This window comes from Cetorhinus maximus, chromosome 20 (assembly GCF_964194155.1).
Source record: "Cetorhinus maximus chromosome 20, sCetMax3.hap1.1, whole genome shotgun sequence".
Lineage (NCBI taxonomy): Eukaryota > Metazoa > Chordata > Chondrichthyes > Lamniformes > Cetorhinidae > Cetorhinus > Cetorhinus maximus.
Genome location: NC_135898.1, coordinates 36,179,986 through 36,196,489, shown reverse-complemented (window position 1 = coordinate 36,196,489; position 16,504 = coordinate 36,179,986). Strand labels below are relative to the sequence as shown.

Here is a 16,504-nt window from a genome sequence, read left to right as displayed (position 1 = left end):
GTGAGGGTTGGGATGCACACTTGCATAGAGAATTCAACAACCAAAGTTGACAGGTTAAAACTTCAAATACAAATAAAGTAATAATTAGCGCACCAATTTTCTATGGGGAGTTGCTTCTGGGTAAACAAGGAGGTTAGTAGAAAGCATAAAAGGACACATTAAAAAAAAAGAGAGCCTTACAGACTGCAGCATGGCAGACCACCTCCCTTGGGAAAACACTGAAGCCGACCAGCCCACGTGGAGGCAGGAACTGAAACTTCGTTCAGGAGGCTTCGAGGACCATCTACACCAAACTTGTAACATCTGCCGTGCCCAGAGGGAGTGCGGCGACAGAAGTTCCCCAAACACCAACGAAAACATGAACTGTCAGTTCTGTGGAAGTCCATGCCAATCCCACATCAGACTCTTCAGGTCATGAGAGAAGCCACAGAGGGTGATGATATCACCTAGATCTTGGATATACTCGAATAATGAGGAGTCTATCATGAAGCACACAGTGGAGTGGAGAGTCAACTTGGCTGTTACCACATGGGCCACTTGGTGGATTCCATTCCTGATATTCTGCTCCATTTGACCTCAAAGGAACTATAAGGTATGGCACAAAGCCAAAATTAATTGAGCCAAGTACAAAAGAGTTACTAATTTGAACCAGTTAACCCTGAATCATCGGTTGCTTATAAACAGGATGTTACAATAGCAAAGCTGATAGCCTCTTCAGATAATTTGTTATCTTAATTTATGGACTATGATCTATTTTTCCTTGCTCTGCTCGGCAATATGAGGGACATTTGGTGCTGCTGCTTGGAACATGATCCCAGTTCAGGCAGTGAAAACATCAAGTTGTTCATAGTTAAAACTACAGATGAAGCTCCCTCAACTCTAGAAGCAAAGCAACTGTGCCCCTACCTGCCTACTCATCAAATGTTAACCAGTGAAGCAGAACATCTTAGCTGATTTGAATGTGATCTGCAGTTACCTGTATGAAACTCAGGTGTTGAGTCCAGCTAGGTTAGAAGGTCGTAACCTCAAAGCCCATAATTCAGGCTGACGTTTCAGTGCAGTACTGAGGGAGTTTTGCACTGTCAGATGTCTTTGGGATGACATGTTAAACGAGGAAATTTACTCCCTCAGGTGGATGTAAAAAATCCCAAAGCACTATTTGAAGAGCAGAGGAGTTCAACTAGTATAAAAGCAAAATACTGCGGATGCTGGAAATCTGAAATAAAAGCAGAAAATGCTGGAAAAACTCAGGTCTGGCAGTATCTGTGGAGAGAGAAACAGCATTAACGTTTTGAGTCCATATGACTCTTCTTCAGAGCTGTGTATCAGCTGTTCAACTAGTATCCTGGCTTCTATTTATCCTCAACCACCACTTAAACAGATGATTTTTTCATTTATCTTTTTACTGTTTGAGGGAGCTGGTTGTGCACCAATTAGTTGCGACATTTCCCAACATTACTTCAAATATATGCAAAGTGTGCTGGGACATCCTGAAGTCATGACAGGCACCATATAAATGCAAGTTTTTTGTCCTTTGTATTCTCAGGCCTGAACTGTCCAGGGCAAAGCTGCTTGCTTGATTGGCGCCCCACCCGCCAACTTCAACATTTACTCCCTTCATCAATGCTTATTGGCAATGTGCACTGTATACAAGATGCAGTGCAGCAACTCACCAAGTCTCCTTTAACAGCACCTTCCAAACCCACGACCTCTACCACCTAGAAAGACCAAGAGCAGCAGATGCAAGTTTCCCTCCAAGACACACACCATCCTGACTATAAATCGGTCATTCCTTCACTGTTGCTGGGTAAAATCCTGGAACTCCCTTCCCTACACCACCTTCTCAAGGGCAATTAGGGATGGGCAACAAATGCTGGCCTAGCAGCAACACCCACATCCCATGAAAGAATTTAAAAACCCACCTATGTATGATCAAATTTACTCTCTGAAAAGAGAACCCATGGCACTATTTGAAGAGCAGCAGGGGAGTTCAGATGACCACAGAAAGTAGTTGAGACCAAAACATTGTAAGGTTTCAAGAAGGAGTTAGATATAGCTCTTGGGGTGAAAGCGATCAAAGGGTATGGGGAGAAAGCGAGAGCAGGCTATTGAGTTGGATGATCAGCCATGATCATAATGAATGGTGGAGCAGGCTCGAAGGGCCGAATGGCCTACTCCTGCTCCTAGTTTCTATGTTTCTATGTATGTTTCTATTGGCGTTCAGGCCAATATTCATCAACCAATATCACAAAGAAAATATCTGGTATTGATCTATTTGTGGAGCAGTGTGTGCAAATTGGTCGCTGCATTTACATTTCAAAAGGTACTTCATTGACTTTGGGAGGTCCTGGGGAGAAGCTGTACAAATCCAAAAATCGCTTTTATGGCGAGTTGGGGAATTAAAGAAAAAAGTACTTCAGCAGCAAACTGAAATCCTAGCTAGTTTTAATTGCATTTCCTTTTCTTAGTCACTTTTGTAAAATTATTTAGCTCTTCCGAATGAAGATGAATTTGAAATTGACAGAATTAAAATTACTAAGAAAAGAATCCATAGAAGTAACAATCGTTTGAATAGCACAAACATTAAAAAATGTAAATAGAACATTAAACCAGTTTGTAACCCGAAAAGGAAAACTTTTGTGATTGGCTGCAAAATAGATCCCATAATATTTCCAGCAAAAGGCAACCAATTCAGAGCTGCAACTTGAAGGAATCTGGTCAGTCAATTTATTTCATTCCACATGGGAATCTTGGTTCTGATTCAACTGAACTGTGTCATTCTAACTGACGGTTTAAATTGTTACATTCATCCAGCTTCTCAGTTAGTAAACTGGCTAAATAAAAATGAATGACTTGTTGGAAATTCCTGCAGAAAGTGAAAGTCAGGGATATTTGCATGTATAGCCACTTTTTTCATAGCCTCAGGACATCTCAGTGCTTTGTAGCCAATTAAGTATATTTGAAGTGCTATCCCTGTTGTAATATAGGGAAATGAAACAGATAATTTATGCACAGCAAGATCCCAAAAACAGCAATGAAATACACGAGCAGATATTCTGTTTTAATTAAGTGATGCTGGTTGAGGGTTAAATATTGATAAGGAAACCAAGGAGAACTCCCCACTCCTGCTCTTCTTCAAAAAGCCCCAGAGGATCTTTTATCGTCTTAGGCTGGGAGGAATGATGGGGTCTGCGTTTAACATCTGATCTGAAAGACACTGCAGCACTCCCTTAGCACTGCACTGTAGTGCCAGCCTAGGTCATGTGCTCAGGTCTCTGACTTGTCCATGACCCAGAGGAGTGCTAACACTGAGCTATGTTTGGCTTCATAAAGGTAGCACAGCAGATTTTAAAAGGAGACAGGTTAAAAGTGGTTGGCTGGTTTAAAGTGTGTTATTCTGTACTTATGGTCACAGCGAAATGCACATTGATAGATTGGGAGCTCTATGTTGATGCAGTGGGGGGCAGGGGACTATTTAAAGTAATGACAACCAATATGGCCCCACTGAGAAATCCAACATTATGATAAAGGTGCAGGGTATCCTTGTACTTCTGCCTGTTTCTCTGGGGAAAAAAAAATGAACAAACTTGTTGGCTTCAAAGGAGGCATCTGGCACCCACGTACTGCAGTTTGGGAGATTTGAAAGGTGTTGCCTGTTTGGATGCATCCTGAGGGGTGTAACTTTAAGGCAGCTGCTACTTGGCTAGCCATTGTTGCCCTTGAAGGTGCTTCCAGGTCTGGTTGTGGGAATCTGCACAGTTGTGTCACAGGCACCCTGGGGAGCCACAGTCTCTCTGTGCAGGGCTGATCAAATACAAATGCTCGACTTTGTAAACATAGATGGTGTTTCGTAATCTGTAGACACAGATGGTCTTGATCGCCTCGGGTGTATTTCTGTGTCCTCTGTGCCACCGCCTCCTCCAGAACCTGCTCAGGGAGAGAGATAACCAGAGGGATACTCAGAGCTTATATAATGCATTATGGAGAAATGAGCAGATGAGGAGCAGTTGAGTGTTAAAAGTACAGCAGGCAGCATACAAGCCCTCGCTTTTCTTTTTATTTATTTATAGGGTGTGGGCATCCCTGGAAAAGACATTTATTGCCCATCAGGTGATGGTGAGCCACCTTCTTGCACCGCTGCACTATGTGGTGTAGTTATATACACACTGCTGTTAGGGAGGGAGTTTCAGCGACAGTGACGGAATGATATATTTCCAAGTCAGGATGGCATGTGGCTTGGAGAGGAATGTACGGGTGGTGGTGTTCCCATGCATCTGCTGCCCTTGTCCTTCTAGATGGTAGAGGTCAGTGGTTTGGAAGGTGCTGTCACAGAATTGTTATGGTGTAGAAGGCCATTCAGCCCATTGTATCTGCACTGACTCTCTGGGCATTTTAAACTTAGTGCCAATCTCCTACCTTTCCCCAGTAACCTTACACATTTTTTAAATGGAAACAATCATCCAATGTCCTCTTGAATGCCTCAATTAAACCTGCTTCCACCACACTTCCAGACAGTGTGTTCCAAACCCTAACTACTCGCTGTGTGAACAAAAGTTTCTCAACTCACATTTGCAAAACACTTTAAAACTGTGCCATCTGGTTATCGATCCATTTACGAGCAGGAACAATTTCTCCCTATCTACTCTGTCCAGACCCCTCATGATTTTGAAAACTTCTATCAAGTCTCCTCTTAGCCTTCTCCTCTCCAAGGAACACAGTCCCAACTTCCCCAATCTTTCCTCATAACTAAAGTGTCTCATCGCTGGAACCATTCTTGTAAACCCCTTGTGCACTCTCTCCAATGCGTTCACATCCTTCCTACAGTGTTGAAGGAGCCTTGGTGATTTGTCATAGTACATCTTGTAGATGGTACACACTGCTGCCATTGTGAGTCGATGGTGGAAGGAGCGAATGTTTAAGGTGGTGGATGGGTGCAGGTGGCTGTGCCCTGGATGGTGTCAAGCTTCTTGTGTGTTTTTGGAGCTGCACTCACCCAAGGGAGTATTCCATCACACTCCTGACTTGTGCCTTGTAGATGGTGGACAAGCTTGTGCCTTGTAGATGGAGTCAGGAGATGAGTTACTCGTCACAGAATTCCCAGCCTCTGACCTGCTTTGTAGCCATGGTTTTTATATGGCCGGTCTAGTTTCAGGTCAATGGTAACCACCAGGATGTTGATGGTGAGGGATTCAACGATGGTAATGCCATCGAATATCACGGGGAAGTGGTTAGATGATCATTGCCTGGCACTTGTGTGGTACGAATGTTACTTGCTGACTGACTATCAGCCCAAACCTGAAAGTTGTCCAGATCTCGCAGGCACAGAATGCTTCTGTTTTCTAAAGAGAAAGTGAAACCCTGCCGCCCGCCTTCCCGAACTCAAAATTAGTTCAAAAAATAGAGGCCACCTGAAGGGGAAGGGGCCCAGTATGGTGATTGGGCCTCCCTTGCAGTGCCAGTGGTATTTATGGCAGTGCCAGTGTATACATGGCTGCTGTTCAAATGCTCTGCTCACATTACAAGGCTGTGAGGAGGTCGGGAGAATGGTTTTGTTACTGGACGAGTAATCCAGAAGCCTGGGTCAATGATAGGGAAATAGCATGCTGCACAGGAATCCAAATTCAATAAATCTGGAATTAAAAAAAAACTAGTTTTGGCAATGGTGACCAGGAAACTACCCGATTATTGTAAAAACCCATCTCCTTCAGTACTGTCCTTTCAGGGTGGAATTCTGGCATATATGTAACTCCAGACCCATGACAATGTGCTTGGCTTTTAAATGCCCTCCAAAATGGTATATCCACTCACACAGTTAATGTTCAAGATGATGGCGCACCACCTTCTCAAGGGCAATTAGGGATGGGCAATAAATGCTGGTCTTTCCCTTGCCAGCACCACCCACACTCCATGAGTACTTCTTTTTTTAATTATATGGGAGAGAAACAGGGATGGAGGCCTCAAGTAGCCAATCACCCAAGCTGTGCATGTACTTTCAGTGACACAAGCACTTCAGGATTATATTAAATGGTGAGACTTAGTCACTGAGCAGCTTTCAGGATCCAATGCTTGTAGTGGTGCCCTCCATTTGATGTGCACCAGTGCCACGGCTGCTATTTTATTATCGGATCCAATACTACTTTAGCTTAGTGTCATCTGTCACGGGAGATCTACTAGTACATGAACATAACCTTCTCTTCACATAAGATCATATATAAATGGTTTGGTGTTATCAGAAAGAAAGGCTTGCATTTATATAGTGCCAACCTCAGGTCATCCCAAAGCACCTTACAACCAATTAGGTACTTTTGGAGTGTAGCCACTGCTGCAATGCAGGAAATGAGACATCCAATTTCTGCACGGCAAGATTCCACATAGAGCAATGTGGTAATGGCCAGGTCATCTGTTTTAAGCGATGTTGGCCGATGGATATACATTGGCCAGGACACGGAGGAGAATTCCTTTTTCTCCTTCAAATACAATAGGATCTTGGTATCCACCTGAAGGGGCAGATGGGGCCTCAGTTAAGCATTTCGTCTTTAAGACAGTACTTGCGACAGTGCAGTACTCCCGCAGCACTACACTGAAGTATCAGCCTAGATTTTCTGTTCACGTTTCTGGGATGGGACTTGAATCCACAACCTTCAGACGCAGAGGCAAGAGTTTAACTCTCTCTTCAAGAACTTTATACGCAAAAATTACTTTTGCGGTAGAGTATTTGTTATGTGAACAGGGCACAGCAGCTATCCTGCAATAATGCTACATCAGCAGAAATTAGGACCAACACTTATTCCACTTTTTGGTGAAAGTGGTTTGAGGGAGGATTGTTGGACAAGACACAGAACTGCTCACCCTTCATTAGGTGACACCATTGGATGCCTCTCTTGTGCACCTGTACAGACAGTATCTAAGCTCACCATCTCTAATGAAACATTATGGCAACTTTTAAATGGAAACCCTCAAATGAAGAATAGAATAGAAACTATATAGGTAATAAAAATGAAATTTAAAAATAGTTTGCTTGCATTGGGGTGTTTCAAGCTAAAAGATAAATGTCTGGTAGCCATGTAATATGCTGCGAATTAATTTTATTCCCTTGACTGAATAAATGACATCCCACTTCCTTGTTACATTTTGCAAAATGTGATACAATACGAGTAATATGAAGTGATTGCTGAGACTTGCCAAGCATTTAACTACTTTCTCTCTCAATTTGTAAATGATAACATTACTTTTCTTTGCATTTATAACAAAATAACAAAAAGCAGGAATGTACTCAAAGCAGTGACTCAGCTTGAGATTCAGATTACAGCATTCAAATAAACTCTTCAAGGCTCACTTCAAAGGTTTACAACAGCACCTGGTCTGTCACTGTGGTCTTACCGGGCAGCCCAATCGATGATTCCAGTTCTTGCATGTACAGGATCCTCTTAAATTTTCCTCATTGTTTTTTATTTTCATTTTTTTATATATACACATCAGAAGCTCGCCATCCTCCTGCACCTACAACCTGGCAGTATTATTTTCCAAAACCGACAGCTCACCCTGCTGTGAAATCACCTAACCTGGAACATTTTTTTCACTAAGGAAAACTGCTATGTTTCTATGCTGTGCAAAACAGCAGCTAGGTTAGGGATGAATGACAGATATGTATGCTGCCCCTTATTCATGGAGATCATAAAAAAGAAAAGCTGACATTTATACAGCGTTTTTTCCACCACCTCAGGACATCCTAAACCACATAGCAACTAATTAAGTACTTTTTGAAGCATAGGGAAAAAAACAGCCAAGGCAGCATACCTTGTAAAGCATCACAGGTCCTTTTACATCTACCTGAAAGGGCAGATGGGCCGGGGCCCTGGATCAACTTTCCATCTGAAAGATGGCACATGGAACAATGCTGCACTCCCTCGGTATTACATTGAGATATTAGCCTAGATTCTGAGCACTAGTCTTTGGTGTGGAAATTGAACCTATGACCTCCTGATTCAGAGTTGGAGAGATATTGTTGAACCTTGCCTGCCAGCTCAACAAAAAAAATTGGGAAAAAATAGTATACCATATTGACAATCATATTCCAAAAGTAACAGTGTATGCATGTCATTTAATACAATTAGAGAAGCATGGCTTAAACATACACTAGAAATAATATGGGACATAGGGATTAATCCACAGATGAGCTCAGTTTTTTAAAAAAAACAGTAGTTTCTATATCCACCATATTTAAACATATTCTATTCACCTTTACACTACTCCATACTTAAACAATTGTTTTCTTTTTATTCATTCATGGGATGGGAACAGTACCGCAGAAGCCAGCATTTGTCACCCATCCCTAATTGCCCCCAAGGCAGCTTGCTAGGCCATTTCAGAGGACAGTTAGTCAACCACATTGCTGCAGGTTGGGAGTTACACATAGGCCTTCCCTGGAAGACTTTACCAGATGGTTTTTTTTTTACAGAGTGGGGAGGTGGCATGGTGGTAATATCACTGGACTAGTAAACTAGAGGCCAATCTAATGCTCTGGTGACATGGATTCAATCCCACAACAGCTGGTGGAATTTGAATTCAGTTAATAACTCTGGAATATCAAGCTGGTCTCAGTGATATTGACCATGACAACTGTCAGTGATTGTTGTAAAAACCCACTTGGTTCACTAATGCTTATAGGAATAGGAAGGAAATCTGCTGACCTTACCTGGTCTGGCCTACATGTGACTCTAGTCCCACACCAATGTGGCTGACTCTTAAATGCCCTCAAATGGCCTAGAAAGCCACTCAAGGACCATTAAAGGTAGGCAAGAAATGCTGGCCTTGCCCGTAACACCCACATCTAATGAAGGAATAAAGGCAGCTGGTTTTTTTAATGACAACTCAGTAGTTTCATTATCACCATTATTGAAACTAGCATTTTAAAAAAAAATAACTCCAAATTTATCTATTGAATTCAAATACCAACGGCTGCTGTGGTGGGATTTGAACTCATGTCTTTGGACAGTCCAGTAACATTACCATTACGCTGCCATTCCTTAGTGTTACAAAAAGACAGGCAGCAGCTCTTTCAGTGTAAATAAACTAAATAAAATTCTTCATAACTCGCATTCCAATTAGATTCAGCCACAAAGAAAACTTTGAGTTAAAAAAAAATTGACAAGCTGCAAGATATCCAGTAGCTTTGACATCTCCCAAAATTACGATGAAATGGTCTTCAGGCACGTACTACAGGGCTGGCTAAACCAGGCAACAGCAATACATAGGCAGAGATCAGCAGAGGAACTGAAGATACTCATCATTCACACACACACACACACACACACAAGCATGGCACAAAGTTCACTTGTTTTTCAGCATAATCTGTCTCTGATTCATTTTAACCATTAATACTAAATCTGTTTTAAGTGTTTGCTGCTCAAGATTGATTTGGATGTATTTTTTTTCATTATAAAAGGTTTGCCTAACTGCACCTTAAAATGGTGAGACTATTTTTAATACCAAGTATGGAGCTCCGCGTTCTGAACTACTGAAGCAAATCATGTAGCAGAGTTTCTGATCCTGTTATTGCTGAAAATTTAAATATAATTTCTGGAGTTTTAAACCACAATCCACCCTTACTCTCACACACAAGCCAACCCATGTAGTAATACAAAGTAAATTTCAAATCACACTTAACACCGAACTATGGACATTGGAAACGCGATGAAATATTTATCTTAAAAGGTTACTGTTTTCCATTCTGCTGCTGGTTTAAATTCCTGAAATGTTTGCACTCCACATCCAGCGTGGTGCTGGGGAGTTGAAAGAGTGTTGGGCCAATCTCTGTCAGATTATTGCAGTGAAACCGACGGATTTATTAAAATTACAGCAGAAAGGGCTCTCGCGAAACCAGAAGTACAATGAGAACTGGGGAGTTTGAAGTAACAACTGTTCAGTTTCTGTCTGTGTTTGTGTAAGATGCAGCAATGTCCAAGAGGTTAAGTGGGAATAAAGCGACTCTTCTCTCCATCCCATCGGAGCAGATACCAGAAACTGTTCAAGATTTTCAATATCTACATACTGTATTATGAAGTTTCTATTTCACTCAACGGGAGACTGGAGAGCCTCTGACAGGCGGCATCTCACTTTAACGCAACGTTAATCCTTTAAAATGGGTCGCTGTGATTAAAAAATAAAGTTGCCCAAAACAGAGTGAACTCTACGCACGGGGCTGAAGGAATGAAAGGACGGATTCTGCTCAAAGTGCAGGTTACTTGCCACGACTCGGAGATGCTCCTGCTCTCCTGCAGCCGGGAGTTGTGTAAGTTACTCACAGTACACCTGGACTCCTGGCTAACTTCCTTTCCGGGAATCTCTGCAGGATATTTGTTGCTTGGAGTTTCAATGTCACTTAAAACACACGTACTACAGTGCAGTCTCTATCCACTGGAGGTAGACCGGTGCAGGTATGTGGGCTAAACTTAGGCATTAACACATACACATTATCCCACCTACATTTGGAGAGAATTCACTAGTGTTTAAAAAGAATTACTGCAACCAAAAGGACCGAGTGGCGCCCTCAAACGTACTTACATTTTTAAGAACAGAAACTTCAAAAAGTTCTAGGGATATGTTTACTAAGAGAAGTTGGCGGATGGAGTACAGACAGGGAGTCAAAAAGCGGGAGCAAGGGGTGGAGAGAAGCAGCAGTAAGAGGGACACGAGAGCCCGAGTACAAACAGTTTGAATGAGAGAGCCCGGAGCTCCAACACTCTCTTCTCACCTGTTCGGAGAGTTCGTCCGTGTCTCCGGGAGGGGAAGAGGCCATTTTCTGATGTTCACTCAGTCCAGTCAATTCTCTCTCTCTCTCTCTCGTTTCACTTTCCGCAGAAGAAAGTGTTGTGTGGGACGGTGAGCCTGCTTCCAAATGCACCGACACTGTGCACGGAGATTAACACCGGGAGGCAGTTCTATCCCAGTTGGGAATAGTGAACCAGGACATGTATTGCAGGTAAACAGGCGGTGACGCCTCCTCGCTCTCTGCCGAGCAATGGAACAGTTCCCAAACTAGATGGCAGCAAAGTGATCAATGCAAGTGAGCAGGATAACTGACACATTGGGTTAGTTGGAATGAACCACATCGCGCCCTCCCTGGGGAATCCCAGGCACCACTACCAACTCAGCAGGAGTGAGAGTGAATGCCGGGTTGGTGATCAGGTGAGTGCAGCAAAGCCATGTTGTCAAACGGCATAGGAGCGGCTGCATCTGTCCATGTATCGTTAAGGTTTAAGTACACGACTTCCTTTCACCTTACCCAAATGTATCTGCAGACTGCGCTCAAATTGATTTAAATCATTAATCCCCTTGGCTGTTCTAATGGCACTGGGGAATATTTATGAACGAGTTGATTTGAAGTGTGCAAGTTACTTCCTGGTACCTGAGACATGCAGTTCACTGCCGAGTTCACTTTGACCCCTTCAAAACACTCGGCCCTTCTTCCCATTTCACCTGTTGCTGAACTTTGTTTGAAATCTCATGACCCATGTTGACTCCGCTGAAAAAAAGCTCCCGCATCAGCTGAGTGAATTAACATGCTGGGGCAGATATCTCACAGTGGTGATTTCCAGATCTTAACGACATAAACACTGCTCGGTCCCCTTCCCACCAAGACATCAGAGTTGTCACCAGTTCGAGATATTAGGCTAAATCAGTGTTGTCAGTACGTTAGACACATGCGGCTAATTGGGAATCCAGATGTGGTTCATTGCATTCTAATCAGTAAATAAAAACTGAGTAAAAGCTCATATTTACATGGTGTATATATGTGAATGTTAACCCTTTGGTGGTGTATATATGTGAGTATTAACTTTTTGGTGGTGTATATATGTGAATGTTAACTTTGTGTGTTTGGTGGTAAAATGGTCCAACAAAAATCTAATTGTGTGAGCTGTTAATCCCTGGGTGCTTTACTTCCTTGGTTACTGTTTGTTATCTGCTAAATTAGTGAGTTCAATTTTCACCTTTACCATCTTGCAATATCCCTCATATACACCCTACCCCTTTTACACTCCGTCCATGATACACACTCTGCCCCAATACAACCACGACAACTTTAGTACCTATAATTTAACAAAACATCCTGAGACGCTTCACAGAGGCATTATACAACTAAACCACCTCAGGAGGTATTATGTCAGATAACCAAAAGCTTGGTCAAAGTTTTAAGGAGCGACTTAAAGGTGGAAACAAGTTGGAGAGGTTTCAGGAAGGAATTTCAGAGCTTAGCTAAATGCACAGCCACCAATGGTAGCGGTATTAAAAAATGTGGATCCTCAAACCTCCCAAATTATTGGACTTCAGATATCTCCAGATGGTTGTAAGGCTGGTGGAGATTACAGAGACGGGGAGGGGCAAGGTCATGGAAGGATTTGAAAATTAAGATCAGATATATAAAATTGTAGTGTTGCTTAATCAGGAGTCAGTGCAGGTCAGCGAGCACAGGGGTGGTGGGTGAAAGGAATTTGGTGCAAGTTAGGACATGGGCAGCAGAGTTTTGGATGACCGCAAGTTTATGAAGGGTAGAATGTAAGGGGCCAGCCAGGAGAGTGTTGGAATAGTCAAGTCTAGAGGTGGCGAAGGTATGGATGAGGGTTTCAGCAGCAGATGAGCTGAGGGACAGAGATGGGCGATGTTACAGAGGTAGAAGTAAGTAATCTTAGCGATGGTGTGAACATATGCTTGAAAGCTCATCTTGGGTTAAATATAACGGCAAGCTTGCAAACAGTCTGGTTCAGCCTCAGACAGTTACCAGATAGAGCGATGGAGCCAGTGGCAAGGGACTAAGGACAAAGACTTAATTCTTCCCAATATTTTATTGGAGGAAATTCCTGCTCAACCAATACTGGATGTTGGACAAGCAGTCTGACAATTTAGAGACAGTGGAGAGGGCGAGAGAGGTGGTGGTGAAGTAGAGCCGGGTGTCAACAGTGTACATGTGAAAACTGACATATTTTTGGATGATATTGATGAGGGGCAGCATGTAGATGAGAAATAGGAGGGGACCAAGGGTAGATCTTCAGTGGATACCAGAGGTACCAGTGTGGGGAGAGAAACCATTGATGGCAATTCTCCACCTATAATTAGATAGATAAGAATGGAACCATGTGAGAGCAGTTCCACCTAGCAGGATGATGGTGGAGAGGCATTGGTGGAGGATGGTATGGTCAACCGTGTCAAAGACTGCAGACAGGTCAAGGAGGATGAGGAGGGAACATTTGCCTTTGTTATAGTAACATAGGATGTTGTATGTAACTTTGATAAGAGCTGTTTTGGTACTGTGGCAAGGGTGAAATTATTATTGGAGGGATTTAAACATGGAGCACTGGGGAAATTGCGCATGAATTTGGAGAGGTGGCAATATGTTCATAGAGTTTGGAGAGGAAATGGACATTGGAGATGGGATGGTAGTTAGCGAGGATGAAGGGGTCAAAGGTTGTTCCTTTGAGGAGAAGGGTGTTGACAGCAGGAAACCGGGACAGAACCTGAAGAGAGAGAAACCATTAACAAAACTGGCTAACAATAGGGACCAGGAGGGAAAGTTCAGTGGTCATAGAGTTGAGAGAGAGGAGGGGGTTCTTATGGACAAGATTGGAGAGGGCATGAGGTGAGATAGGGGAGAACAAGTGAAAGATGTGAATTCAGGGCTTGGATGGCAGAGGTAGCTTTAGAGGAAGTTTCGGTGGCCAGGTTATGGAAAGGTAGGGAAGGGGCAAAGGCAGCTGATCATAGAGGGTGATTTTATGTGAGGATAAGAGCATACTGAACTCAGGAAACAGAGCATGATGCATAAAAATGAAAATTGCAATTGCCTAGAATGGGAAGCTGCTCAGCGCAGAGGGTGAGGGAGGAAAGCAGTGAAGGTAACTCATTGAAAAAATTGGTGTGGTCCTTTGTCAGTTAGTAGAAAACCAGGCTTTAACATGAGAGGTGAGAGCAGTAGAACAAGGTGAGATGCTCCAAGCAGGAGGAAGGGGACAGATCAAAGTGAAATTTGGTCCTAAGAGCCACTCCACCGCCCCAACAGTCAGGGTGAGGCAAGTGGTGAAAAGTATAACCAAGCAGGGAGACTTCAGTTAGGGGAAGGGTGTCATCAGCCATGAGTCAGGTCTCAATCAAGGCCATATGCCAGTACAATCATCCACAATAAGCTCATGATTGCAAAGGCTTTGTTCACACTCAGCATGGAGATGCAGAGAGAGGGAGTGAGACCTGAGCTACCTCTAATATACACCCTCTCCCTTTTACACCCTCCCCCTGATATGCACCTGCCCCTTTTGCTCCTCGTTCCATATATGCACCCTGCCCTGTTATACACTCTGCCCCATTTATACCCTTTCCCAGATATGCACCCTGCCCTGTTATACACTCTGCCCCATTTATACCCTTTCCCAGATATGCACCCTGCCCCGATATAAACTCAGCCCCTTTAATACCCAATCTTTAACATATAATTGTCCCTTTTATACACCATCTCAGATATATACCCTGCCTTTTTTACACCCTGTCCCAGATACACATCCTTCTCCTTTTACACCTCACCTGTGGGGAGGCAGTGGCACAGTGGTGTTGTCACTGGACTAGTATTCCAGAAACCCAGGGTAATCCTCTAGGGACCTGGGTTCACCATAGCAGATGGTGAAATTTGAATTCAATAAAAACCTGGAATTTAAAAAGTCTGATGATGACCATGAAACCACTGCCGATTGTCATTAAAAACCCATCTGGTTCGTTAATGTCCCTTTAGGAGACAATGTCCCTTTACCTGGTCTGGCATACATGTGACTCCAGGCCCACAGCAATGTGATTGACTCTTAAATGCCCTCTGAACAAAGGCAATTAGGGATGGGCAATAAATGTGGCCTAGCATTTATGAATGAATAAAAAAGAAATTACCACTGCCTCATATAATCATATGAAATAGAAGCAGAGCAGGAGTAGGCCATTTGGCCCCTCGAGCCTGCTCGGCCATTCAGTAAGATCCTGGTTGATCTGATTCTAGCCTTAACTCCACTTTCCTGCTTGACTCCCTTGTAGATCTCAGTCTGTCCCAGCCTTGAATGTATACAATGACCAGCCTCTCCCAGGGGAAAAGATTTCCAAAGATTAACTATGATTATTTATGAGAGAAGAAATTCCTCCTCATCTCTGTCTTAAATGGAAGGCCCCTTATTTTGAAACTGTACCCCCTATTCTAGATTCCCCCACAAGAGGAAACATTCTCTCAGCACCTACCCTGTCAAGCCCCCTCAGAATCTTATATGTTTCAATAAGATCACTTCTCACTCTTCTGAACTTTGATGAGGTCCAGCCTGCTCAACCTTTCTTCATAAGACAACCCCTTCATCCTTCTCTGAACTGCTTCCAATCCAAGTATATCCCTCCTTAAGTAAGGTGAGCAAAACTGTACATAGTACTCTAGGTGTCACCTCACCAATGCCCTATAAGTTGTGGCAACCCTACTTTTATACTCAATCCCTGTTCCAGTAAAGGGCAACATTCCATTTGCCTTCCTAATTATTTGCTGTACCTGCATGCTAACTTTTTGTGATTCAAGTACAAGGACCCCCAGATCCCTCTGTACTGCAGTGTTGTGCAATCTCTGTCTATTTAAATAATATGCTGTTTATCTATTCTTCCTGCCAAAGTGGACAACCTCACATTTCCCCACATTATACTCCATCCATCAAATTTTTGTCCACTGATTTAACCTATCTATATCCCTTTGCAGTCTCTCTCTGTCCTCTTCACAACCTGCTTTCCTACCTATCTTTGTATCATCAGCAAATTTGTACTTGGTCCTTTCATATAAGTCATTAATATAGGTTGTCAATAGTTGAGCTCCCAGCACCAATCCCTGTGGCAACCCACTAGTTACAGTTTGTCAATCCAAAAGTGACCCATTTATCCCAAATTTCTATTTCCTGTTCATTAGCCAATGCTCTGGGAGCTGCTTAGCTCAGTTGGCTAAATGGCTAGAGTATAGCTCAGATTAATGCCAATAGTGTGGGTTTGATTCCTCTTCTGGCTGAGGCAGACTTTAGGACCTGGTTCCTCACCCAGCCCCTGAGAGTGGAAGACAATAACAAACTACCACTGATATGAACTGCCAAGAAAACGGCTCAGGCTGAAGCATCAGCAGATAATGAGTCAAGGACTTGCTTTTGGGCATAGCCCCCATGAATGAATGATGAATGAGCCAATGCTGTATCCGTGGCTAATATATTATCCCCAATACATTGAGGTCTTATCATGTGGAATGACCTTTTATGTGACACCTTACTGAATGCCTTTTGGAAATCCAAATATACTATATCTTCTGATTTCCCTTTATCCACCCTGCTTGTTATGTCCTCAAAGAACTCTAATAAATTTGTCAAACATGATTTGCTTTTCACAAAACCATGTTGACTCTGCCTGATTATTTTATTTTCTAACTGTCTTGCTACTACTTCCTTAATAATGCATTCTAGCATTT

At 42.9% G+C, this 16,504-nt stretch overlaps 1 protein-coding gene across 1 annotated transcript in view; it reads right to left on the bottom strand.

The window, feature by feature from the left end:
• ank3b (ankyrin 3b) overlaps positions 1-10,996 on the bottom strand; it is an 813,000-nt gene extending 802,004 nt beyond the window's left edge. Inside the window, exon 1 of the mRNA XM_078565894.1 lies at positions 10,754-10,996. Coding sequence (XP_078422020.1) covers positions 10,754-10,798 — 45 coding nt within the window. The 5' untranslated portion in view covers positions 10,799-10,996. The remainder of the gene's footprint in view (positions 1-10,753) is intronic.
• Between the last annotated feature and the right edge of the window lie 5,508 nt (positions 10,997-16,504).